The sequence below is a fragment of the Aedes aegypti genome, chromosome 2, assembly GCF_002204515.2.
Source record: "Aedes aegypti strain LVP_AGWG chromosome 2, AaegL5.0 Primary Assembly, whole genome shotgun sequence".
In the NCBI taxonomy this organism is placed as follows: domain Eukaryota; kingdom Metazoa; phylum Arthropoda; class Insecta; order Diptera; family Culicidae; genus Aedes; species Aedes aegypti.
This window is the reverse complement of record NC_035108.1, coordinates 90,967,879-90,995,336: the sequence shown is the minus strand read 5'-3', so window position 1 is coordinate 90,995,336 and position 27,458 is coordinate 90,967,879. Positions and strand designations below refer to the sequence as shown.

General features: G+C 36.0%; 1 protein-coding gene across 14 annotated transcripts in view; it reads right to left on the bottom strand.

The window, feature by feature from the left end:
- The window catches only part of LOC5573467 (guanine nucleotide-binding protein G(q) subunit alpha), a 99,808-nt gene that overhangs the window by 48,279 nt on the left and 24,071 nt on the right, over nucleotides 1-27,458 (bottom strand). For 8 of the 14 annotated variants that reach the window (XM_021841499.1, XM_021841496.1, XM_021841501.1 and 5 more), the window contains exon 2: nucleotides 5,976-7,010. In XM_021841499.1, coding sequence (XP_021697191.1) covers nucleotides 5,976-6,093 — 118 coding nt within the window. In that variant the 5' untranslated portion in view covers nucleotides 6,094-7,010. Of the gene's footprint in view, nucleotides 1-5,975; nucleotides 7,011-7,406; nucleotides 7,487-27,276; nucleotides 27,439-27,458 lie in introns of those variants that run through there. The other 6 variants (XM_021841505.1, XM_021841506.1, XM_021841497.1 and 3 more) reach the window with 6 other exon arrangements.

The following is a 27,458-nucleotide window of genomic DNA, read 5'->3' as shown; positions in this document are numbered from 1 at the left end:
ACTTTTCGAAACAATGATTTCAATGGGTAATGATGACACTACCGAAGATTCATGTCTCACATAAGTTTTGCAAACGATATGAGCAAGGAAAATGTGGTTCTTACTAAAAACGGCATCGCCGAAAACGATTCCGTTGTCAAAACTTTTATAAGTATGCTCAATTAAGCAACATTAACGAATTACTGTAAACAATATAGGATTCCCTTAGGAAATTGCCTACCTTTAGGCGTATTCCGTGGTTCGAAGTGTTTTTAATTTTAAAATAACTCAAAAAGTAAATGACTTGTAAGCGTTTGGCCTTCATATTCGGCTTTGGGGGCCATGATATAAGTAAGTAACGATATTTTCAATATTACTGAACGTTTTTTTACATAGGTGATCAATGTTACCCCATATCAGCTAAATCAAAAAATCACTTTAAACATTTTTAAAACATGCTTAAATCTTTCAAAAAACAAAATGCAGTATATAGTCACGAGCTATGGGTGGCAGTACTTGTTTTAAAAATATAAAATTTGCAACATTTGCATTTTCAAACGAAATATATAAGAAATATTCAAAAAAATGATCAATGTTACCCCGGATTACGGTACCTAAAGTAGTAGAACAGTGCTTCTCAGTGCTACTAAACCAGTACTTTTCAGTACTATTTTTTCTACTATTGATCCCTTCACGATCCTTGTTAGGACTCGTGCCTTCAATTTTTCGTTGGAACCGAACCGGATACCGTCTTGGGAAAACTCTCTTGGAAGGCCCCTTCTTCTTTCGTTTATTCACTAAACAATCTAGCCCCCCCCAAACGAAAGGAAGGGTGAAGGAATTCGCAACTTCCTTCCAAAAAGTGGAGTTTTACTCTCACCAAACGTGGCAAGAATGGAAGAAAAGACGTTTCTCAGGGATGCGCACTTTCTTCCAAGGGTGAAATGGTTAATGTTGATAATTGCATCGTAATGGGCAATCAGTTCGATGCTTTAGACAAATTTTCCGAACACCAAATCGAAGAAGTCTCTAGCCCAGGCACTTTGATTCAAGTGAGGAGCAAAGAGTACCGCCTATCGTGGCAGGTTGTTCCGGATTTGGGGGGATTTAGGCAGGAGATCTCAAACTCCATTAGGGGAATCAAGGTTTCCTTCCAAATCGCAAAGAAAGGAGACTGTCGAGTTTTGCCGGAAACTCTTAGAGATCGCGAACTTCTTCTCAAACATCTTGGAGAAAAGAGGCACTCATTTTTTACTTATGACGACAAAACTGAACGTTTGTTCAAAGTCGTCTTGAAAGGTCTCTCAAGTGACTATAAGTCACCTGAAGAGATCAAAAAAATGGTATAAATGATTTACTTGGATTTTCCTAAGTCCAAGTAATCATTATGAAAAAAAAGAACCTAATCTGGCATTGTTCGGAAAGAGCTCTCTCACGAATATTATTTATTTCACTTTAACAAAAAGGAACTAAATAATAATAAAGCTTTAGAAAAAGCAAAACTTTTGTTCGATGTCCGTGTGACATGGGAACATTTCCAGAAACCTGGAGGAAATTTCCAGAATCCCACTCAGTGCCGTCGATGCCAAAAGTGGGGTCATGAAACAAAAAATTGCCGCATGGATGCTAAATGCATGATTTGCGGAGGTTCTTCTTACGCTAAGGACGTCTGCCATGTGAAGGAAGATACCGATAAATTCACATGCGCAAAATGCGGGGACAATCATAAGTCTAATCCAGTGGGCTTTCCCTTCGCGTAGGCGAGTCGTCGAGGCTCGTGCAAGGCAGATGAACGGTAATGTCCGTTACGATAACGGTCGTTCCCGGAATTCCCCTAGTAGAATATCGAATAATGATCATTTTTCAGCTAACGATCACTTGAATAGGAATCATACCCATCATGTGGATTACAATCATGCTCATTCACAAACTAAATTTATTCCACAAACTTATTTTATATTTAAGTAAACTTCTACTCCGCCTCTTCGTCTACCGAAAATTCTAACGGAAAATCATCAGATAATGTACCCACTTCAAGTGATATATCTCCCTCTTATTTTATTTTTCTAATTGAACAATTGAAACAAATGATTGATGCAATGTTCAAAACCACCACTATGACTGAAGCAGTCCAAGTTGGTGTAAAATTTACTAATCAAATTGTTATTACGTTTTTCTAATGGTTCCAATAAATAATAATTTACATATGTATTTTAAATTGGAATGCTCGTTCTTTGAATGGTAAAGAGGACGAGCTGTTTAATTTCCTTACAGCTAATAACATACATATAGCGGTTATTACTGAAACCTTTTTGAAACCTGGATCCAAACTGAACAGAGACTCAAACTATTTTGTTTATCGTAATGATCGAATTGATGGGGCATGTGGAAGAATTGGAATCATCATTCATAAGCATATAAAACATCTAAAGCTTTTGAAACTTTAGCTGTTTCTGTTGAAACACAGCTTGGTAAATATACTTTCATAGCTGCCTATTTGCCTTAGCTCTGGGCAACAAGTTAGTTTTCTCCAATAAGTCAAATTTTTTTGCCATTGGTGACTTAATGCCAAACATCGGTCATGTTATAATTCACAAAGCTATTCCAACGGCAGAATTTTATTTCATGAGTACTCTTCAGGATATTTCTCAATTCAATACCCCGATAGCCCTACATGTTTTTCCTCTTCTAGAAACCCATCTACGATTGATTTGATCTTAACCGACTCTAGTCATCTTTGTAGCCAACTGATTACTCATGCTGATTTTGATTCTGATCATGCCCCTGTTATATTTCAAATATCCCATGAAGCGATTCTTAATCCTATCAGCTCCACTTTCAATTATTTTCGAACCGACTGGAATATATACAAAACATTTATTGACTCTAATCTTGATGTTAAAATTTCATCACAAACAAAACTTGATATTGACAATGCTCTTGAAACTTTAACAAATTCCATTGTTGATGCCACTAGCATTGCAATTCCAGAATTTGAATCCGTGACTATAGACGATGATCTTAAACTCTTCATCCGTCTTAAATCGTGAGGAGAAGGCAATTTCAACGCACTCGCGGATCCTGCTATGAAAATTATATGGCTATGAAAGAAATTAAATACGATTTTAACAATTTGGAAATTATCTAAAATTTTGAAAAAAAAACCTAAGAAGCCAATACCGGAAAGAGGAAAACAAATTATTACTAACTAATTGCGAAAAAGTTCAAAAACTTGCTATGCAGTTTTGCAACCTCAATCAAGCGAACGTTTTCGAAAATTCCTGGAAGACTGATTTGGATGAAGTGAGAACTATTATTAAAAAATCAAAAATATGAAAGCTCCTAGCGATGATGGAATTTTCCACATCCTCATCAAGAAACTTCCAGAAAGTAGCTTATCATTCTTAAATGATATATTTAACAAATGTTTTCAATTAGCATATTTTCTTGACAAATGGAAAAATTCTGAGGTTGTACCAATTTTAAAACCAGACAAAAATCCTGCAGAAGCTTCTAGCTATCGTCCAATCAGTTTGCTTTCCTCCTTCAGTAAAATTTTTGAAATGGTCATTTCGAACAGAATGATGGTCGACATCAACGAAAATTCATGTTTTGCCAATGAACAGTTCGGATCCCGCTATGGACATTCGACCACTCATCAACTTTTACGTATAACAAATTTGATCCGTTCCAACAAATCTGAAGGCTATTCCACTTGTCTTGCTCTTTTAGACATAGAAAGGGCATTCGAAAGTGTTTGGTATGAAGGCTTGATCAGAAAATTAAAACACATTAATTTTCCAACATACACTGTTAGAATAATTCAAAGTTATCTGTCAAATCGTACACTTCAGGTTAATTATCAGAACTCTAAGTCTGGAAGACTTCCTGTAAGAGGTGGTGTTCCTGGTGGGACCAATATTATACAATATTTTCACATCTGACTTACCTGAGTTACCTCAGGGATGTCGACAATCCTTGTTTGCGAATGACACAGGCCTCTCCGCCAAAGGAAGAAGTCTGCGTGTCATCTGCAGTCGATTGCAAAAAAGTTTGGGTATTTTTTCTTCATATTTGCAGAAATGGAAGATTTCTTTCTCCTAATGCTTCCAGAACTCAACCAATAATATTCCCACATAAACCCAAAGCTCTTTATTTGAAACCTTCAAGTAGACATGTTGTCACGTTGAGAGGGGTTCCAATAAATTGATCAGATGAAGTTAAGATAAGAATTTAACTTTCAAAAACCACATTGAGGGCATTCAAGCCAAACGTAACAAATATGTCAAATGTCTCTATACCTTTATTATTAGAAAATCAAAACTTTGTCTTAAGAACAAGCATTTGATATTCAAACATAAGTTCAGGTCAGCCATGTTGTATGCTGTACCAATATGGACTAGCTGTTGTAATACTAGGAAAAAAGCAGAGGATTCAAAATAAAATTTTGAAAATGATTCTGAAGCCTTCTCCCTTGTATAGTACCAATGAGTTACATAGAATATCCAATGTTGAAACATTGGAACAAATGTCAAATAAAATAATTTATAATTTCAAAAATAAAAAATCCTACAATCTTCTATAGCCAAAAAAAAAGCATATTACATGCATTACCTGAACTTTGTACAGCTGGAAATTATTTTATTGCTTGAAATTAATTTACTTCTATGTTAGCTTGCGCAAGAGCATTGCATAACTTAATTGACTCTTAATCAGGTATATACATATACATATCAAAGTGCTAGACATTCAATTCTAAAGCAACAACTCAACACAACCAATTTTGAAAGTTTGGGTCATATAGTTAAATATAATTGAGGAGGTTGCGTTTGGGCCCCTCAATTGTGTATTGTTTAACGTTTTCAGGGGTGGCAAAATATTCAGCAAACTTGTCTAAGACAAGAAGTCACAGTGGTCAAAGCATCTTCCAAATGTCCTCTTCTCTTCCCATACACATATCCTTTTTTATTTTTATCCGCTCTGGCCTGGAATCAGTTTTTTTTTAATCTGCAACCACTTAGTACGAATGTTGAAAGGAATGGCTTGAAACGTACATTATTGAGTACCGTTAAATGGGGCGAATAGAAACACTGTTTGAATGTGTACAACTTAAATCGTGTAAATAAAACCATTTTTATTACTCTCAAATATGGGTCCCGTTTTCCTTAGCTGAGACCCCAATTGCCGTTAAAAAACAAAAATTATTTCGTACAAATATTTGTGAAAATGTGGTATGTTTCTATTCACCTCGCAATGGGGCGAATAGAAACACTGTTCAGTAAATATCAATACTTTTTTCATTTAAATGGGAAAATAAACATTTGTTCGAGTGCATCTTAAAGAAATATCATAACGAAATTACCTAGTGAAGAAAAAAAAATGAAATTATTAAAAACAATTTCAATGTTTGATCATGTTGCAAATTGTCAAAAATGGCGGATGTTTCAAGCTATCAAAAATGGTTGAGATTTCAATATTTTCTTCTTATTTTGTTTAAGCAAAATGTAGCAAAATTTATGATTTGAAAATAGTCTGTCGATACACTGTTACTATTGCACTAATGAAAAAAATATATTTCAGTAGGGTTTTGAAGTTTATCTTTACATAATAGACGCATTTCTACCTGTAGGTCACTTTGTTTGTATTCGCCCCACTTTTTCTATTCACCCCGTTTTACGGTACCAAACTGGTCTAATCGCACTCGAAATCTATAAGTTTCTCTAAATTTCGTTTCTTGTTTTCAACGTAACGTTGAAGGTGGAAGATTAGTGCTGTACTAGGCTCGAAAACCATTAAGAAGTTCGAACTATCTCGGCCCTCGCTAGTCCCACCGTATCAATGCTAATCAAATTAGGTCCCATTCGCTGGAACGCAATTATCTCAACTCTAATTGAAAAGTGTTCATTTGTCGGGGTCTCACGCGGATTGCGCTTCAGTAAATTACCATGTGCTGAGGGCAATAAAGAAAAAATATAAGGAAAAAACAAGCCACTTACCTAATAGTAATAGCTTCAGCTCTCGTCTGGCATCTCGCTTGTCTCGTCGCAGCTGTCGCTCAATCTCCTGATTGATACGCTTCTGCTCTTTGGCCTCCTCGGACAGACAGCACTCCATGGTTGTGGTGTGGTGTCGTGTGTTGAGTTGAGTGTGAGGGTGGTCACACTTTGACGATCGCGTTGCCGCGGGATCTTTGCTGCTCCTGGCGGCTCCGTTGGTCGACTAAACGGGGATGGGCTCCAACACCGGACTCACGTTCGGTGCCCGATTGTCCCGTGCTTTTGTATTATCACAATTTACTATTACACTACACACCCCTGCAGCAGCAGCACCACCGTGAACACTGAATAATTTGATTACTACAACTTTTCTTCCTCGCTTATCCTCCGGTTTGCTTCTCACAATATATTCTTAGGGCAGCACACCGCGCAATGACACCTCGCGCGCCCTTGGATTCTTGCACTTTTGCAGCTTTTCGTGGGTGGAGGTGGTGGTCGATGGATAGGTGAGTCGTTTCTTCCACGGACTCAAATCAAATTAGGCAGCAAAACTAAGACGGAAATACTGGAAAAGCTGCTGGTTGGTTGAAATTGGCCACGTTCACCACACAAAACAGTAAACGATGGAAAATAAAGGACACAAACGGTATCAGAGATGTGAGAGGTGACAAAGGACGAAGAAAACGAACGATGATCGCACTAAGTCGTTGTCGTCGCTCGTCTAGCTGGTGCGGTCGTTATAAGCTGCAAGGACTTCGACCGCAACGGCTACGATGATGGCAACTGGCGAAAGCAGAAATGGACCAGCTAACAAAGGCCCTGGATCCGAAGGATATCCGAAGTTCCTGCTGCTGTTCCTGCTCCAGGCGACGGCAACGATGGCGGCGGTGCTGCTGGTGGCGATGGCTGCTGCTTTTATTCCACTGAACTTTGCCGCAACGGCCTGTTCCGCTGATCATATATCACTGTTTTCTGTATTTTTTTTCTCTTATGAACGCTAATTTCGACAACAAATCTTCTCATCCATGCACTTCACTGTTTGAAAAAGAAAAGTTAGAAATATAATCTTCTTGAGTAAGGGATCACTTAAACGTTATCAACGGGATGATTGTCGCTTTTAAAATTCCATTATCATCGATCTCCGTCGCCGCAGAAGTCGTACGATCGCCGTAGTGAGATCACTCCTCCCCCACAAATACAATCCGCACTACGATCACGCTCAGTGCCGGTCACGCGAACACTAAATCCCAACCAGTTTTGCTTGCTCTGCACGAATGCAGTCTAGATGCGATGATGATCTTCCCTTTGCCACCTCCCTTCCTTCAAAATCTCAGCCAATCGCACAGTCACACACACCTTCCATCAATTGATCCTCGAATTGACTTCATGGATCGCTGTAAAATCACTTCAAGGATCAACGACGATACCAACCAAACCAAACACCAGAGGGACAGGCCAGCTGCAGCAATTGTCAGAAGTTGTAAACCACAGTTACCAGACTAAAAGTTGTCCCAAGTTGTTACAGTCTTTTATAGGCTTTTGCCATCCTAATCAATGGATCGATTCGGTTCCCCGCACGGTCACATTCAGACCACAAACGTTCCCGAAGCCAATCCACCTCAAAACCGTCCTCCGCATTTCGACCCTGGTTCTGGACACACAAGTTCACGTAATACCGAAGTGACATCCTTACAACAGATTTTCAATGACGACGACGACGAAGGCCGTGGCTAGCAAGTCACCTGACTTTCGTGAGGTTTCTTCCAGTTTGGCCACGTGTACGCGCGGGGAAAAGACTCGGAAAACGTGAACAGGTTACCTCGATTGGAGCTTGGAGCATTTTCCTTTCAGTTTAATTAAATTATGCCATCGGCAAGCACACGCGCCCGTGGGGGAGAATCCCCATATGACTGTATGTGCTTCTGGGCGAAATCCGTCAAACTATGATAAACCTATTACCGTCAGCTACAATCGTTGTCGCCACACGGCAGCCGTGGGCCACGGTGGAAGACGGTCCCTGAACGCCAACATTAGACATTGGACCTTATTATAGATGGCGCTTAATTTTGAAAAGTGAACATAAAAATGTCGATTGTAAGGTGCATCGATCAGCAGGGTAATAACATGCACATTTGGAGTTCAATTCTACCAAGACGAAGGGAGGTCTAGTTGAAAATGTTTATATGATTGAAAATTTGATTGATCATAAGAATATCCTAAGGGAAATACCTATCTATTACAAATGCGGATTTTTCACGGTTATATTCGATAGATGAGGTTTAAAGAGTACTTCCAACTTGACTGCGTATTTTTTTGCTTCGCTTTATATACCACCGAGAATTAATTTACCAGTAAAATTTATTTTCAAAGATAGGTAGAAAGGCTTCTAAGCTATCTATATTCTATATCTGTTTGTTAAAAACGTGTAAACATTAGAAAACAAATTTAGTGATTTTAATTTGATTTCCACAAAGAAAACAATGATTCTTATCAAATAATCTGAAAGTGCCTTTAATCATCAAAATCAGATATGAAAAAAGGTCTATTCGAACTTAAGGAAGAAAATTCTCTGCCTTAAAATGGGATTCAGAATTATATACATCAGCGATACATCTACACAATTTCTCAAGAGGACGTTGTGTATTTTTTTCCTAGACGATATCTTGGATAAATCAGGTTTGGTAGCGTTTGATCTCTTATGACATTATGACAAGTATTACAGCTTGTTTAACTTTGCATGTCTTTCACATATTACTCAAACGATCAGGAGTATGTTTTGTGATTTTTCAAGAACTTTCTATTATCCTTCTATTTTTTTCAAGAATTTAGTTTTAGATAACTTCAATCTTGAGTTTTTCTGAGAATAACCATAGTAACTACTTCGGAGATTCTATCAGGAATGCTTCCAAAGACCGTTGGAGACATTTTCAAAGAAAGTCCCATGTTCTCAAGAATTGTATCCATTAATTTTCCTATGATTTTCCCCAAAATTCCTATTTAGAATATCTTCAAGAATCCAAAGCTTATTCAGGAATCCCAGTATATTTTTTTTTTTTTGAAAACTTCCCAAAGAAATCTTCAAAAAAATCTAGTCATTCATCCAGAGGAGTCTCTAGGGAAATGTCAAGGTTTTTTTTCAGATTTTTTGGAGAAAATAAAAAAAAAATCCGCGAGGAATTTCTAAAGAAAATTGAAAGTTCTAAGTATACGTTGATAAATTCCTACGAGGATCTTTGAAAGAACTCCTGGATTATTGATAAAATTTTTCCTAGTTTTTTTTTTGACAAATGCTAAAATAACTGAAAAAACATGGAATTTTTGAATAACTGACTTTTAGAAGACATTCTTTCAAGTTATTAGAAGAAATTTGTAGTAATAACTAGTGTGGAACCTTGAATTAGGCTTTCAAGAATCCATGGAAATTTATTTGAAAATTATTATAAAAATGTTTGAATTATAGCAATAATATTGTGATCAGGCCTGGGAATGGTAATAGTAGTAGGCTTGACTTTCGCGAAAATCATGTGGCTCTTCCCACAACGGTAGTTCAAAATTGTGAATCTCATCAAGTAGCCTATGTTGGGTACATGAATTTTCTAAATCAGTAGTGTCATTGAAGGCTGCAAATGGGGGAAATGCAGTGGGAAATAGAGCATTTTTATACAGTAGTTTTAGGTTGCCCTTAGCAACGGGTGTTTTGCTATTTCCAAGGCATTTTGCCTACAGCTGCGAGAGGCGTGAGTTTCACTGGCTCCGCTGACTGTGAATTGCTACGCTTGCCTACTGTAGTTTGAATCTCAGAACTCTTACCAACTCTGATTATGATGCAATGCTGCAATAGTAGTTTACGGAACAAGTTGCAGAATGATGATTTTTACAGCACGAGTCGTAAATTTATCCTACGAGGCTTGCCGAATAAATAAAAATCGCTTTAAAAATGTAAAGCATTAACATCTCAAGTAACAGTGTAGCCGATTTTTTTTTCGATTGGAAAGATTGTATGTCACAAAAAGGACATATTCTACCTTTTCTAACTGATTCAAAAGAATTTCCGTGATTATGGTCGAAATTCCCTGAGATTTACCGGTTTTTTTTTCAGGTTGAATAAAATACCTGATAATTCCAGGTTTTATCATTTCCCTGTTTTTTATATTTGATGGATTCATGAAAAATTATGGACCCATGTACACAGTTTTTAGAGTTTTATGAATTCTAGTTGAAACATTGTTGTGCAAAATGCTTTTATTATACAATATGTACTAAGGCAGAGTATTCTTCTCAGTTTAGCGTTTTTTTATAAGCACTTCCAAAGTTGTTGGGAAGTTGAGAAAACGTTCATTACTAAAAGATTCTTAACCGGCGATATTCGAACCCACGGTCCTCAGCATAGCCTTGCTGATTAACTGCAGGCTTAGCACTGCGATGTTTTGGGCCCCAGAATATTTGATCTTCAAACTATTGAGAATGTTATGTTCAGTAATGAAGTTTGAAAATAATTACGTAATTAAACCGGCTCTGTAATGCTTTATTACACTTGAGCCTGCACACAAGTATTTAATTATGATAAGTTTTTATGAAATTGAATTATTTTATATAATTGAAAACATTTCAAATCGACTTCCGGTATTAAAATACATTGTTAATGAATTGAAAATCCACATTTTTGACAGTTACGTTTTTAAACACACGTGACGGGATTTTTTTGCCCTGAGGTGTAGCATAAGTACCATGACCCCACAGTTACGGATCAAATAGTGTGGAGTCCATCCTATAAAATTCAATAAAACGACATGGAAAACGTAAAATTGTAATTTAAAAGCACGAATTGAATCCTTTCAAATTGGAACTTCGGTTAGTAAACTGTTATGAGTGTAATATTTACATAGGATTGCATAACAAATAAAAATTGTATCGGTTCCTGAAAACCATATTATGGATCAATTTTTATATTATGGATCAAATTGTGACATATTACGGATCAGTGCGCAAAATCAAGAGATTTTCAACTCAATGCATCTGTATTGCATGGTATGGCGAAAGTTAACAATGAGTAATATATTACTGCAAAAAATAGCAGTGTTGGAGCTGGAAACAAGGGTGAAATGCCCTTTTTTGTGATACTGCATTGTAGTAACTGAGACATGAAGTGTTTTCGCTCCACACCAAGTTTTCCACCCATTTTCGTCTGCTGAAAAAAAAAATGAAAGTTACAAACCTTGATGTTTTATTAGTTTTATCCTTAGTGCTATTGTCTGAAAATGTTGAATCCAATGCATAAAATACCAGAAATCTACATTCTTTGGAAGTGATCCATAACCGTGGTAAACAATCATTACCTGGTCCATATTATGGATCACCAGTTAGAAGTGCTTATATTCGATACTTAGAATCAACAATCAAGAAAAATGTTTTCCAAAGATGAATTCATACTAAATCGAAGCAAACGAGCATAAAACATGCTATAAAATTTGAATGTTACCACCTGTGGGAGCTTATGAATGCTGACGGCAATTCTTACAGAAAACGACCATATAATGATAGCTGTGTGGTACCAACTGAACATTTGTCAAATACACCGTTATTCAGCGGTTGAATTTTATGCTTAACATTACAAATGGAAGAAGACAAATAGTATAACATTGGAAAAATATGTTTTACGTCAACGTTTATGTTTTGAGCGAGTTATCCGATGTTCAACGCCAAAGTGATCCGTCACTGTGGGTGATCCGTAACTGTGTGGGCATGGTATATGAACTAACTGGCGTTTCATGTTTTGATGGCTATTTTTATTTGATAATAACGGTAAATGAGGCACCGTAGAAAGCTATTTTGAGATGTCCAAAGGAATTCTAAAAAACAATCTTAGATTGCGGTACGACTACCAACCGTAGGAATTTGTAGTTTCCTTGTGAATTCTGGCATTACGACCATTATGTTGTTTCCTAGGTGTTGTCTGGAATGTCGCTGGCGATTCAGGTATTTATGAAGTAATTCTGAAATTTACGAGTGAATTCTGACATCCCGGATTCTAAGATTTCCTTTGGACTTCCGGAATCCCTATAGGACTATAGGGTTAGGCATTATGGATTTGTAGTTGTTCTAGAATTTTGGAACCTACTCTAGGAATAATAGGGATATACAGTGAGAGGCAAAATAAAGTGCCCACCTTACCAGTTTTCGAATTTCTCTCATTGATTTGGTTCAAATTAAAGTTAACACACCTAAATCTTTTGTGATATTTTATTTTTGATGTTCTTTTAAAGTTGCACTTACGAAATTTTGATAAAAAAAAGAATTTTACTTAAAGAAAAAGAAAATCAATTTGTATTGAAAAAAAAGTAGTGACAAAAATAAGTGCCCACTTCCTTCTTGGCCCCAGAAAAGATGATTTAAGAAAAATAAAAAGCAATTTAATAGTTAATGTGTCCTCCTTTGGCCTTAAGGACTTGCTGGAGGCTCTTCGGCATGCTTTTCACCAGGTTTTGTAGGTGTTGTGGATCTAGTTCTTCCCAGGCGCGCTCCAAGGCTTCAAAATAATTATTTTTGTTGGTAACACCAGTTTTTTCAACCCTGGCATCGAGAATCGCCCACAAATTCTCGATGGGGTTGAGGTCTGGGCTTTGTGGAGGCCATTCCAGCGGTTTAATCCGACAAGACCGGAAGAAAGACTTGGTCTTCTTTCCAGTATGCTTCGGGTCGTTGTTCTAGAGAAATATGAATTTCTCTTCAAGGCCCGTCTGGATCAGCGAAACCTCCAGATTTTCCAGCAAGATGTTAATGTAGGAATCTGCCGTCATTATTCCGTCGATTTTCACGACGCTTCCTACTCCACTCCATGAAAAACACCCCCAGACCATCACATTTCATCACATCACACTTCCATGCGTCACCGTTCCTTGGATGTGGCGCTCCTGAAGCTCGAGCTGTCTAACCGAGAGCGGCGGGCTCGTGTGTGATGCAGTGTGTGATTTTCTTTTTCTTTAAGTAAAATTCTTTTTTTTATCAAAATTTCGTAAGTGCAACTTTAAAAGAACATCAAAAATAAAATATCACAAAAGATTTAGGTGTGTTAACTTTAATTTGAACCAAATCAATGAGAGAAATTCGAAAACTGGTAAGGTGGGCACTTTATTTTGCCTCTCACTGTATCAGAAATCTGGTAAATCTGGAATTCGGGTGGGAATTGGAATTCAGTGGGTATCTTTGCGACAGTATTTCTGTGAGAATCTAGGAGATATTGGTGGGAATCCTGAGAATTTTGGTGTGAATTTGTTGAATTATGAAAATAAATCTGTGGATTCTTCTAAAAACCCCTGAGATTCAGTTGATTTCCAGTTTCGTTGGGATTTCAGAGGAAAACTTTAATATAAACTTATTGAATATTGGATTTTCTGGACTCCGATGATTTATGTGATATTGATAAAAATGTTAGAAATTTCAATGGGAACCCTGGTGTTTCAGGGGGATCCTAATTGAATTCTTACGAATCATTACACTGCCCATAAAGACATAACTGTCCCATATGGAAAAAGTAGGCATTGAGAAAACAACGTTCAAAGTTTGTAGTTTGCCTCTCCATACAAATGTTAATGATTTTCTAGTACATTTCCACATGCAATATTTATTTGGCATCACCGCACAGATTACTCATGTTGCTACTATTGATCAGTAAAAAATATAAGCTTGAACATAAATTAAGTTATAAATTTGAAGCAATTAGGGTTCAAAGTTCATATAGAGACTGTTATGCCTTTATTTTTCAATATGGGACTACACTAACTTCATATTTTTCCACAACATTTTCAAACAAAATGTGATAATTTTTATAGACATAGTAAATTATATATTGAAACATGAATGCTTCAGTGAAAAATGGTGTTGGCTCGAAAATCAATATGGGACAGTTATGCTTTTATGGGCAGTACAATTTCCATAAAAATCTCTACATTCCAACCTGGATTTCGGAACACCCACCAGATCGAATTGATTATAAAATTTCAACAAATCGACAAGATTAAAAAAAACTCAGCATTTTTACTGGACTTACAAGGATTTTTGCAACGAAGATTCCTATCAGGGATTCAAAAAATCATTCCTGAATTCAACCACTATTCCAAGGATTCTACCTAAGACTCTACCGCAGTACGATAGTATCCCAGAAATACTTAAAATTTCCGGAATTCAACATGCTGTTGAGGAAACGCAACAGAAGCTCAGCCCTTACCTCAAAAGCGCTAAGAGATATGTGGTTCCTACACAGAAAGAAAAATCCATGAAAATGTCAGCATTAAATCATGCACAAGAAGGGAATGCCAGATTTCTCGCAAATTTAGTAGTTTGGATGCTGTAATCACAAGATCTCTCCATAGGACACATATTTCTAACTAAAATTCCAAACACTGACGTTGGCGAAACCAAAAACCACACAGAATAATCTCAGGTGAAAAATCATTCTAAAATCCTACATATAAATAGAATTCAAGATTTATCGCAAAATTACACTACAAATCTTGTCAAATTACAACACCTTCCGTTTGGATTCCATGCTCGATTACGCGATTAATAGCGGAAATGTACATGATTGTAATATAATTTGACATGATTTGTAATGTGAATATGCGACAAATTTGGCATTTCCTTTATGTGCATGACTTCACGCTGCATTTTACATGGATTTTTTTTATGTGGAGCATTGTCTGACAGCTCACTGCTACACGTATATAGTAAAAGCTTATGGACCAATCGAATTACCTATGTAGTAGTGCAATGTTGACAAAATTTTCTTTGTTTGCTGTAAGAACTGTCACAACATTGCTTTTGTTTGGCTGTGAGAAAGTAAACATAAGCAGAATTGTTGCCGAGCATTCCTTGTTGGACTGACGTTGATCGAAAGCTCAAATGACAACAATTAAACATCGATACGTTTTCATTCTAAGGAAATCGATCTGTGTAAGATTTAGCGTGCGTTGGTGTTCGTGGCGCTTTGCTAGTACACAGCAAAGAGTTTGATAAATTTAAAATTTTCAGCATGGATAAGACAGATATACTACAAAGCTTTCATTTGAGACTAATTTTATTCATATTAGTTTGTTCTTGTGAACGTACCGACCGTTTATGTCGAAAAAGAGCCAAAAAGGTTGGGCAGGCCTGACATATATGCTCTCTATTGTTGCCAGCTATTACTCTAGGATATTTGCAGGAATATCATCGGAAAAATGTTTAGGCATTTGCCCAACATATCTGTCAGATATAATTCACAAAGAATAGTTACAGCGATTCTTTCATTGGTTTTCCTTGGAATTCTTTAGGAATTATTATTTAGAATATCTTCATCATTGAATAAAACCTAAATGTAGGAACATAAATAAGAATTCTTTCATAGAATTACTCCAGGAATTCCCTTAGTAATTTTTCAAATAGTTTCTTGAGATACCGTAATCTGGGGTAACATTGATCAGTTTTTTGGGATATTTCTTAAATTTTTCATTTGAAAATGCAAATGTCGCAAGTTTTATATATTTAAAACAAGTACTGGCACCCACCGCTCGTGACTATATACTATATTTTGGTTTTTTAAAGATTTAAATATGTTTAAATAAATGTTTAAAGTGATTTTTTTATTTAGCTGATATGGGGTAACATTGATCACCCATGTAAAAAACGTTCGGTAATATTGAAAATGCCGTTGCTTACTTAAATCATGGCTCCTGAAGCCGAATATGAAGACCAAACTCTTACAAGTCATTTACTTTTTGAGTTATTTTAAAAATAAAATCACCTAGGACCGCGCTATACGCCTAAAGGTAGGCAATTTCCTAAGGATATTCTGCATTTTTAAAAGTAGTCCATTAATATTGCTTAATTGAATAAACTTATGGAAGATTTGACAACGGAATCGTTTTCAGCGATGCCATTTTAAGTAACAATCGCAATTTCCTTGCTCATACCATTTGCAGTACTCGTGTGAGACTTGAATCTTCGGTAGTGCCATCCATAACGATAAAAATCATTGATTCAAAAAGTTGCCAAATTTACGCATGAACAAAACGAAATTTTCGCAAAAATCTCAATTTTCATTAGCTTTTGAATGTAAGAAAGAGAGGCACCATTCATAATTTTAAAATATTTCATCAATAAATGATTATTTGATCTTTTTACGAGAAGGATCATACCGATCAATGTTGCCCCGCTGATCAATGTTAACCCGGATTACGGTACTCCAAAAATGTACGTTCAGTATTTATTCAAGATCTTTATCGGGAAACTCGTTGATACCTCCTAAACTTTCTTCATAAATTTCTTCGCAGCTCTTTCACAAATTTCTCAATGGATCAATTTAGGACATTGGAAAGGAAATTAAAAAATACTTCAAAAGTAATAATCCTAAAATCATCTCCGATGATAATTTTTGACAAAGACAAATGAAATTCTGCAGAATAGAACTCTTGCAAGGATCTCTGAAGGAATTTCTGGGCCCTTTGAAATCACTGAAAAACCTTTGAATCCCTGAAGAATATAGGAATAATTGCAGACATTGCTGAAATAATTACTGTAGCATTTTATGGTGAAATCCCTTAGTGTAGTTTTTTGAAGAATGTTTGGAAAATTAATTCGAATGATTAATTAATGAATATTGGTGGTGGAAATGGTCGCATCACGAAGCACCTCACGAATGTAAACCAACGCAAAACAACCATGACATTTCGTAAAAAGGCTTGGTGTGAGTAAAATCGCACCCACCTGCTCGGGAGAACATACCAAAAGAAATATCAAAAAGTTCCCAAACAGTTACTCGCGAGGTTTGTTTTATTACGGTTTTGACAGAAAAATCAAATCTATATCCATCAAATCGACAGTAAACTACCAGTTTGCAGTTGAAAACCTTCGAGGAAAAATAGCACGTTCACGAATCATTTTAGCTTCCTTTACTCGCGAGCATGACAGATGCGAGTGAATCAGCACTCTGATGCTCGCGAGCATTTTGTTCTGTTGTTGTTCCGGTTCAGAAGACTTGTTCGCCACCTTCCACCACTGCCGAATATGCAACGAAGCAAAACCTAGAATTTTCAGCACAAACATCTAGAAAACCAGACACCGCTTGTGTTGAACATTTATCTCACTGGTCACTCGCTGGTGGTGACCATTCGATCAGATTAAATTTTCAGTGCAAACGATTGTTCGGGTGTCTAGATTTGTGCTCTTGAAAATGTAAGCTTTGGCTTCGATGCATCTTCACCTTAATTGTCTGTAAAACACAGGCCCCTATCGGGTTTTATTGGATAATATATTAAAATCATTCACGAACAAACTTCAATCAGTTAAAAAAATCAGCCAAAGCCTCCGATGCCGCAGTTTCCAAGGTGCTTCCATTCGGTGGCGACGACTGCCGGATGACAACAACAAAATTGAGCAGCATCAGAAAACGAGAAAACAGCACCCCAACCGCACACCAAAGGGGGGTGTGTGTGATTATACAAACGATGACAGATTATCGATTTTTTGCTCTCGGTACGAGGTTCTCGCATTCATCAGTCGCCCGCACACTACAGAGCGGTTTGTGGAAATTCGTTTCCCAATGCGTTGGTTCGCTAATGTGGGATGTTGAAGTTTAGTGAAAGCCTTCAATAGAATCTAAAGCAAGGTGCAAATTCTACCAAAAGGCCAAACATCCATTGCAAGTCAACCTGTTCGGTCATCAAAGTTTCACTGTCTGATTCAGATGACTCAAGTTATGTGTAGTTTCATTTGCTTGTAGATGTGTACGATAGTATGATGTAGTAATTCTTTTAGCACCGACTAGATTTTCTCCAGACGTTCGCTCTCACTGAGATGTGTGGTCCCATTACCATTGGCGTACATTAGGGAAGGGTCAGGGAACACTTTTTGAATGGATAGTAATAATTTCCAATAGCACTCATCAATGATGACTAATTGATTTGAATATAAAAGTAGCTTTTCCGGAAAGCATTGTATTTTGCCATATACCTATGAGAAACGAAGTACTTTATATGGAGACTGCAAGCATCTTGAAAAAGTCGATGTAATCTAAATTTAGTCGTGCAATTTACACCCAATCATACATCGTTACAAACAGGGTTGGGAAAAAATCTGAAATTCACTCTACAGTAGTCAAACAAAGCCAATCACAGTCAGCGAAGCCAGTGAAACTCACGCCCATCGCTGCTGTAGGCAAAATGCCTTGAAAATTTCAAAACACCCGTTGCTAAGGGCAACCAAAAATTACTGTAGAAAAATGTTCTATTTCCCGCTGCATTTCCTGCATTTAGAGCCTTCAATGACACTACTGATTTAGAGAAATTCATGTACCCAATATAGGCTACTTGATGAGATTCACGATTTTAAACTACTGTAGTGAGAGAGCCACGTGATTTTCGCGAAATTCAAGCCTACTACTATTACCATTCCCAGCACTGATCATGAGCATTAACTCAACAAGGACTGAATGCTGATTACTAAACAAACTTTCTAGCTTACAAAGACTACCGTTTTGATTCATATTACGGACACTTAAGGACTCAGGGAAATATAACCCAGCATAGAGCATACAAAATAAATCATTCTGTATGATTCCTTAGCGCTATCGAGCGTCGGAAGCCCTTTACTTTCGAACGGTGGGTGAAGAATACGCTTTCGCAACGTCAAAAATTTTAAATAAATGAAAATGTGTGGCCTTTTCATGATTCTTATTCCGGACGCTTCCTCACTTTTGCCTCATATTCCGGACACTTTGATTCGAATTCCGGACAGCTCATGATAATCATTAATGGAACAGTCAAATCATCAATCGAAATCGTTAAACCACCAAAGAGACATCTAAGGTAGTTGGGCATTATAAATTTTCAATGATATTTATGGAAAAAGTATACTAAAACGAGCCTTGAAATTAAGAACTTTTGAACAGCAAAAATTGAAACATTTCGCGTGAAATGTTTCCCATACAAAGTAGAGTGTCCGGAATTTGAAGCTGTCCGTAATATGAATCAAAACGGTACTTCAGGAGTTCATTTTTTTCAGCTTCGAAGAATTTAGTCATAGATAAGGACTGTTCATTTTATAAAGTGGACACCTTGTACATGCAATATCTTTTTAATTTATTAATGAAATCGCAATCGATTTTCTGTACATCGTTCGACTAATGTTGTACAATATTGTTATAATAAAAAACCACCAATATAATTAAATTTCACTCAAATAAGGCACGACGTTTAGAACGGTCAATTTTTGGAGGTCATCAAAATCAACGATATTAGAAATTTTCTAGAAAATTAGACAATCTATATATTTTATTTACAAAAAAAGGCTTGTTCTTCCAAAGCATCATCAATCGAAAGCCTGTTACAAAATATCAAGTTACTTTAGGAGCAACAATTTACCAGATATCATAAAACCATTTTGTTACTGTTTTTTTTAAAGAAAAATATTTTAAATTGAAAAGTATTTGATATGAGTATAATTTTTAGGTTCAAAGTACGTCGTGACGGAAGTATAAATCTCGCATAACTTATGATCTCGCCCTAAAAGCCATTGGTAACCATGTGTGTAGCTCGGTGTTTCTGAGTATTTGGATGGATTTACACGTTATTTAACAACGTTATGATGAAGAAAGGATCATTATCCACCTGTCGGTGGTGTTGGTTTGATTGCCTATTTGTTCATTTGCTCAGAAACAACAAGCTACATACGTGGTTACCAATGGCTTTTAGGGCGTTATCCCAGATTACGCGAGAAATGTAGTATTAATATGAAAAATAACCTATGCCATCGTAGAGTTGCTTATTTAGTCCCCAGGTCACACTTTAAATGTGGATATAATAATAGAAGGACAAATATTTTATTTTTAGAAGACTATGTGCCAATCATTAAAATTGGCAACACTTCTGTAACGAAATCGAATTTATTTTCCACGCATTATTTTAAAAATATGTTATTCTGAGATTTCCGATTAAAATATTCGGAGAAAAACGCCTAAAATTTGCTGTAGACCGATAAATATGCGCAAATGATTTTAAAAGTATACGATTTTTCAATTAAACGACCATGAAGAGTAAAATTAATACTTAAGAATACGGTCAAAACTCACGATTTAGCTCTTATTTATGCAAATATAGATTCTTTAGTAATCCAAACAAATTTTAACACGCTTTCTTCATTATTTTTTTTCTGGAGTAAAAAGATGGTGTATCAGCAAATTTAATCATAAAGGGTAAATCCTTAAAGTGTTCTAGTGTCAGAGAATGGTGGAATATTAATGTTTTTTTAAGCTCTACCTATATTAGAGAAGTGAAGGATACCAACACACAATTTGTTCATAAAAATTAGGATTTTTGTTATGCGTAAAATAATGCTTAACTTTGATGAACATTTTTACTTAGGAGTTTTTGGAAAAACTATTTAATTTAATCTTGTGAGATTTTATATTTCAATAGCATTATAGAATAACAGTTGAATGATGCACAGAAAACCAACGACGATTTTATCAAAAAATAAAAAAGATACAGCATACACAAGGTGTCCACTTTAGAAAATAAACAGTCCTAACCTTTAAGAATACAACCTAGAATTTTTCATAGAACGACTACAAAAATTACCTTTCAGGAATTCCTCCAAGTTCTTCCTAAGTTCCTCAGGAATTAATCTTCAATTCATTTTGATTTTTCGGTTGATTGTCCTAGAACTTCCTCCAAGATTTACGGTTAAAACCGTAAAGTTCTCCAGAGATGCCTTCAGGGATTTCTGAAGATTTCCCACAAAATTGCCACTGAAGATCAATTATTATTATTATCTTTATTATCGAGACTTTCAGCCGGAGGCTGGTTCGTCTCCAAGCTGAAGATCAATATTTCAAGCAGAATTTCTGCTTAAGACACTACAGCAAATCATCTTCAGATTTCTTCAAATATTCATCCAGAAATTATTTGACAAATTTCCGGAGGATGATTTTTGTTTCGAACATTTTTCTGTTCAGGAAAATATCAAGATTTTTTTAGGAATCATTGGAGAAATTCAAGAAAACATTGAGGTAACATTGATCGAAATATCCCTTCTAGTAAAAAGTTCGAATTAAGATTTATCGATGGAATTTTCTCAATGCAAGTATGATGCTTATCTTTCTTATATTTTTGAGCTAATAAACATTGAGGTTTTTGGGATAATTGAATTTTGTTACGCTTATGTTATTGTTCGAAACAATAATTTTAATGATCAATAATGATACGACCAAATATTCAAGTCTCACGTGAACTCAGCAAATAATATAGAGGGAGACCCCCCAGTATCGGACAGCACCCAATACCGGAAAATTTCGAAAAATTGAGAAATCATGGTCCAATCAATATTGTGTATTAGAAGAAAAGAAAGCTATTATGAAGAGTAATGTTTGCGTAGAATAACACATCCTTGAAATATGCATGCTTTTGTGAAAAAGTAGATATGTTTGAAAGTAGTTGAGAAGTTGACGTATCGCCTTAAATTTGAGCCTAATAAGTAATTATTTCGAATATGGAAAAACAGTTTGGATCACGCAAGCATGATCGAATATTAGCATAATTTGAAAGTATGAATGTATTTTGTACCATATTTAAATTAAATGTGGATAAACTATAATTTTGGTCAAGCACCTCCCACCCCCAGTTTCGGACTATTCGATTTGTTATATGATAATATCGTAAAATGTGATATTTTTCTCATATATGAAAGAGGTTTTTGATGGACATCTTGCAAACTAAGTAAAACTTAAATTGTTCTTGTAAATGTTGCAAATGCATTGACTTGGTTATGAAATACTATCCATGGAGTAGAAATATTCGATGTTGTACACATTTACAGAAATGGAGCCATTTTCAGTTAGTGTCCGGTATTAGGAGCCACCTTTTATGATTGGCAAATTTGGTACTATAATACATCACCAAAACGTAATGTCGAAATTCATATTTATATTTTCAAATTAAATTTTGGATGGTACAAAAATGATAATATTCATCAAAAATTAGTATCAGAATCATATAGAACCAAATTTTTTTTTGAATTTAGTGGCCTAAGTGTCCGGTACTGGGGGATCTCCCCCTAAACAAGCAAAATGCGGTTTCAACTAAAAATAGCATCGCTAAGAACGATTCCTTTGTAAAAATTTCGATTTTCAGTATTTTAAATTCAGCAGAATTGGCGATTTGCTATGAAGAATGTATCCCTTAGTAAACTGCCTGTCGCGTATTCCGCAATTAAAGCTGATTTTAAATTTTAAAATAACTAAAAAATAAAGTGACTTGCAAGATTTTGAGCTTCATATTTAGGTTCAAAGGCCATGATTTTAGTGTGTTATGAAATTTTCAATACTACCGATCATTGTTTACATGGCTGATCAATGTTTCCCCATATCAACTAAATCAAAAAGTGACATAAACCATGGTTAACATGCTTAAAACTTTCAGAAAACAAAATTTAGTAAACAACCTCGAGTGCTGGGTACCAGTAGTTGTTTCAAAATATAATACATGCAACATTTGCATTTTCAAAAGAAAATTTAAATAAATATTAAAAAAAAACATTTCAATGGGAACAGACGTTCATCTTTAATCGTCAGCGTGTGTAAAGCTTTGTACTGGTCATTTCAAAGTACAGTGGGATTCCGTTTTTGGCAACAAAGTTGCAATTTTCAGTTGCCAAAAACGGAACCGTGCCAAAATCGGAACCCATATTTCAAATTTTATTTTTCAACTATTGGTTTTGAAAGCATCATTAGAATGTTAATACATCATTTTTATGGAGACTTGAAAAGGTTGAGACTTCGAAAAGGTTCACTTCGAAGTATTTTCCCGAAGGGTTATACTATGCTATGAATCTATAGCTCCGTAATATTAAATCTGGCAAACGGTTTTCTGGTCGCGTTTTTACGCCTCAACGCCTTCAATTATTTTTTAGAAGCTTTATGCATAATTTTTGTATAAGAGGGCCTTGTAAAACCAATAATCGCATAAGTGACTTTTATTGAAGAACTAGACATTTTCTTAAAACTATGAGAGAAAATGAAAACAAAAATGTTTTCTTTTAAAGACGTATTTGCGAATCAAAAGCGCTGGGTATTGCAAAACGGCATTACCTTTTTTTCTAATTAAATGAACATTTAAAATCAGTTTAACTTTTGGTAAGTTTCGAATTGCTCCTTCAATTTATGTTTCTGATAAAGTAAAGCATTTTATAATGATAAAAATAATTTTTACTTGAAATAATTTTTAATTCAGCTTGATATATGTTTTACACCTGCCTTATGAAATCAACTGAAATTTACAGGATCCTGTTATGAAACCTCAAGAACCTTATTGGAATCTTCAGAAAAAACGCTTGAGCTCTGAAGCATCTTGCTATCCGTAGGATCTCGCATAGAGATCTCAGGATCTTGCTAAGGATTTTGCTATGAGTTAACATCTTGGAATTCCGCTGCGATGTTGCCGTAAATTCTCAAGTCTCCGATGAAAAAAAAAATATAGTTTATTATTATTAGGCTACCACTAGCACACCTCAAATTCTTCTGGGAACCTTTTCAAAACCCTTAAGCGTTCGCCGAAAATATTAGAAATACCACTAGAAATTCACATTATCCCGCTTAAAATTTACAAGACGCGTTAGAGTTTATCACCAGATTTTGGACATAATCCTCCATAACCAGTTATACACTCTAACGATTCCTCAAGAAACTCTCAGTGTCCACTTGGAATCTGCAGATATCATCATGAATTCGTTAAAATTTCTGAAAAGTCCCACAAGAACCAAGAATCCCTTAAGGATTCTCCAGGGTACAGTTAGGAAACTCATAGACTTAGCTCGTAAGGAACATTTTGATGATGTTGAGACCCGTATCCTTGATTAATAATCTTGCACAGAATTCTGGATCGTCTCTTAACAAATCTAACGCCTTATAGAGTCTATAGAAAAGAGAGAACGTAGCTTTAAATAGTTGATGCAGAACGATCAATATACACACCAATACCACAGACAAAAAAGTAAAAACACTCTCAGTCGTATTTATCGCACGCTTCAATGGTATTATTGAAAATAAATTGTAGTTTGGACTGTATTCGCATTTGTCATGTTATTTGATGAAATTTAAAAAAAGTTATGATACACGACATTTTGCTGTACATATTTGTATCTATTATTGCGGTGTGCTTTTACATACGCAATGTATATAAATCCATAATAATAAAGACAGCGAGACAAAATGTATGATTGTAACTCTGTGTGAGTCATAGATTTTTCGATGCTCTTATGTCGGTGCTGGAGCAAGCTGTTCCAAATCTGAAGAACAGTGTTTTTTTTATTGTTTCACCTACTGGCAGACTCAAGTGGGCTGGTCACTCAATATGAATGCCTATGAAAAAAGAATAGTCTTAAGTTGAGATACTGGTGGAGATTATTGGTCTCATGAAACGTTGTCTATGTATGACCAATGACCATTCTGAAGTAAATAAGCGCGTACGCCAGTCCTTAGTAGCTGGTGAGATTTGGGGAAACATCGACGAAAATGGAGATCTGGAATGTAATTGGTGTGGAGTTTACAGTTATTCAAGTGACTAAAGCAACAGACACGATAATATTTACAAAAAATTACAAATTTTAATGGTATTGAAAAATGTTGCCAAAAACGGATCCATTTTGTTGCCAAAATCGGGGGGTGCCAAAATCGGAGCATGCCAAAAACGGAGCATGCCAAAAACGGAATCCCACTGTATGTCGTTATGCTCCTGTTACGCGATGCTATCATCTGAATAAAGGAGCTTCAATTTTGCCGCTTTTTACAGTTTGGCGCTAAAGTCACCTTCAAAAAATGTCGCTAGCGTTGCTTTGTGTGCCGCCAATGTATGTTGACGTTCACTAGTGCCATCGTGTGGTCGAGACGAGTTTGTATGACGCGCTGTCTGCGTTGGCGGCGCTGACGATTGACTCTAGGCTTTACACATGATTCTGATGGCATTTTGTTCGAGCCTCCATGTCTGTTCTCTGTGATGTTACCCCGGATTACGGTAACCCTTGATGAATTCCTACAAAGATATCTGAAAGAACTCCTGCACTCTTGAAGAAGTCTTAGAGAATTTTGTAGATATATTGTTGTATTGTTAAAATAAGAAATATTGTTGTATTCGAAAAAAATATCGAATCTCTGAAAAATATCCTGCCGGATTTTTTGAGGGAATTCCTAGTTAAACATTGAACGGAATCCTTGAAGAAAACTGTGTATGAGTTATCAGACGATTTATTGGAATAATAACTGCAGTATTAACATGTGTGAAACCTTAAGTGTAGTTTTAAAAAATCTATGGAAATTAGCTACTCGAAAAATGTTTGAAAGAAATGCAGGAATAATCCTTGAATGACATGATGGAAATTTCTTTCAGAAATCTTTGAAGCAACTTTATGAGTAATACGAGTATATTGACGAATTCCTGGAAAAGTTCTCAATAGATTTCCTGAACGATTTGTTTAAGCAATTCTTGTAGGTATGTAACCGTAAATGAGGCTTGTTGAACGATAAATTATCGTCCGATAACTTAACGCTAACTCAATAACGATAAAGTTTTCTCGATAACCAAGCGATAAATGACGTGCCTTTGATAAATTTGCGATAATATAGTAACCCTAGTCAAGACATCCGCAACAGCTTAATTTTGCGAAGAAAATTTGTGCAAGGCGCTAACGTTTCGATGGAGATTACCAGTTATCGTTATCGTCGGTCCAGGTAACGATAACGATAAACAGGCGTTTATTGACGATAATTTATCGATTAACAACCTTGACATGAATGAATTCTAGAAGGAAAATGCTATATGAAAATGCCCAGAAAATAGCTGCACAAATCGGTGCAGGAATACTTGTAGGTTTTCTTGGAAAATCCCCAAAAGAATTTCTTCAACAACTCAAGAATAATCCTTCGTGTAATTTTCTTGGAAGAACTCCTATGGAAATTATCGTAGAGTACCAACTGGAATAACATTGCGAAACACGTTTTTGTCGCAAGCACCAATATACCGCTATTTACTTAATTAATGATTGCTGAATACATTACCGTTTTCAGATACATCCTAGCACGTCTAGTTTTTGAGATATTGGATGTTGAAAATACTAAATTTGACTATTTCAGCTAACTTGCATGCAATTTTGTCAGCTTGTAAGGTAACTCATACTTCATGTGTATAACAATACTTACCAACAAAGTTCTTAATATTTTTGATTCTTTAAAGTTATTTTTTGATGATCAAGAAAAGTATTGTATTTTGCCATATAAAAGAAACGGAGAGTTTTGTATGGAGACTGTTAGTATGTTGAAAAAATCGATTTAACCTCGATTTAATCGTACAATTTTAACCAAATGATATCTGAAATGAAAGTTAAAGGCCTATTTTGCATGCTTGATGGATTAGATCACGAAAAATGTTGATAAATCATACTTTAAACTTCATGTAAACATCAATAAAATCAGTGTTTTAAACAACTTTGGCGACATGTATCTAAAAATCCTGACGTGCTGGAACATGTCTGAGAACGGCATTAGATTCAGCAACCTCAAATCTACTAGAGACACATAATCTGATCCTTGAGACACGCAAAAATGATGTTTTTGTTGCGCTGTGTAATCGGTGGAAAAATTAGTGAATCATATCTGGAGGAAATACTAAAATATCCTCTGCAATTTTTTTAGAGTAATCACTGAATCACTGAAAAATTTCCAACGTTATAAATCTATAAATCTTGTAAATGAACGAATTGAAAAGCCACCCCACCTTCATAGAACAATCTGCTAACGCCTCTACAACCGCGGTCGTCGGCTGTTTTTAGAGAGCGAGAGAATCGTCTAAGAACCACACAAGCGCACATTTACACATTTATGTTCCTCGAGACGAGAGATCAGCCCGGTGTGTTGTACTTGTACTTCATCCAAAAAAGGGAGACTGGCAGTGGTTGTAGGTAAATCGATTTAGTACACACTTCTGCAAGTCAAGGTATTCATACATTCAGTCATTCAGAGACGAGATTGGGGAGATTCGTGTCTCAGTGGGACAGACAATTGCTGGCTGCCATTATTACTGCCGTTGACAATCAAATCAGCCAGTCCGTCAACAGTCTCGGTAAACTCGGTAGATTAGATAGCTCGAGATGATGTGTTCCTTGGAACGACTGACAATGCTGATCACAGAACTGGCACAATCTTGTATCCATTAGGTCTTCTGGTGCACACACACGCACACAACTACACAAACACATTACATTTTGCTCATTTTGCGAAACGAACCAACCCTGCTGCTACTGGTTGGTTTGGATGGCTGGCTAGCTAACTCCCTGAGACACTCTTCGTAGATATACTGCTGCTCGCACACTCTCGCTCGCAAAATATTCCTTCCTGCCGCTCCCAAAATTTTTCACACAAGACACTTTGGAAAACTTTGCTTTTTCACTTTCTGATTTAGTGCACTA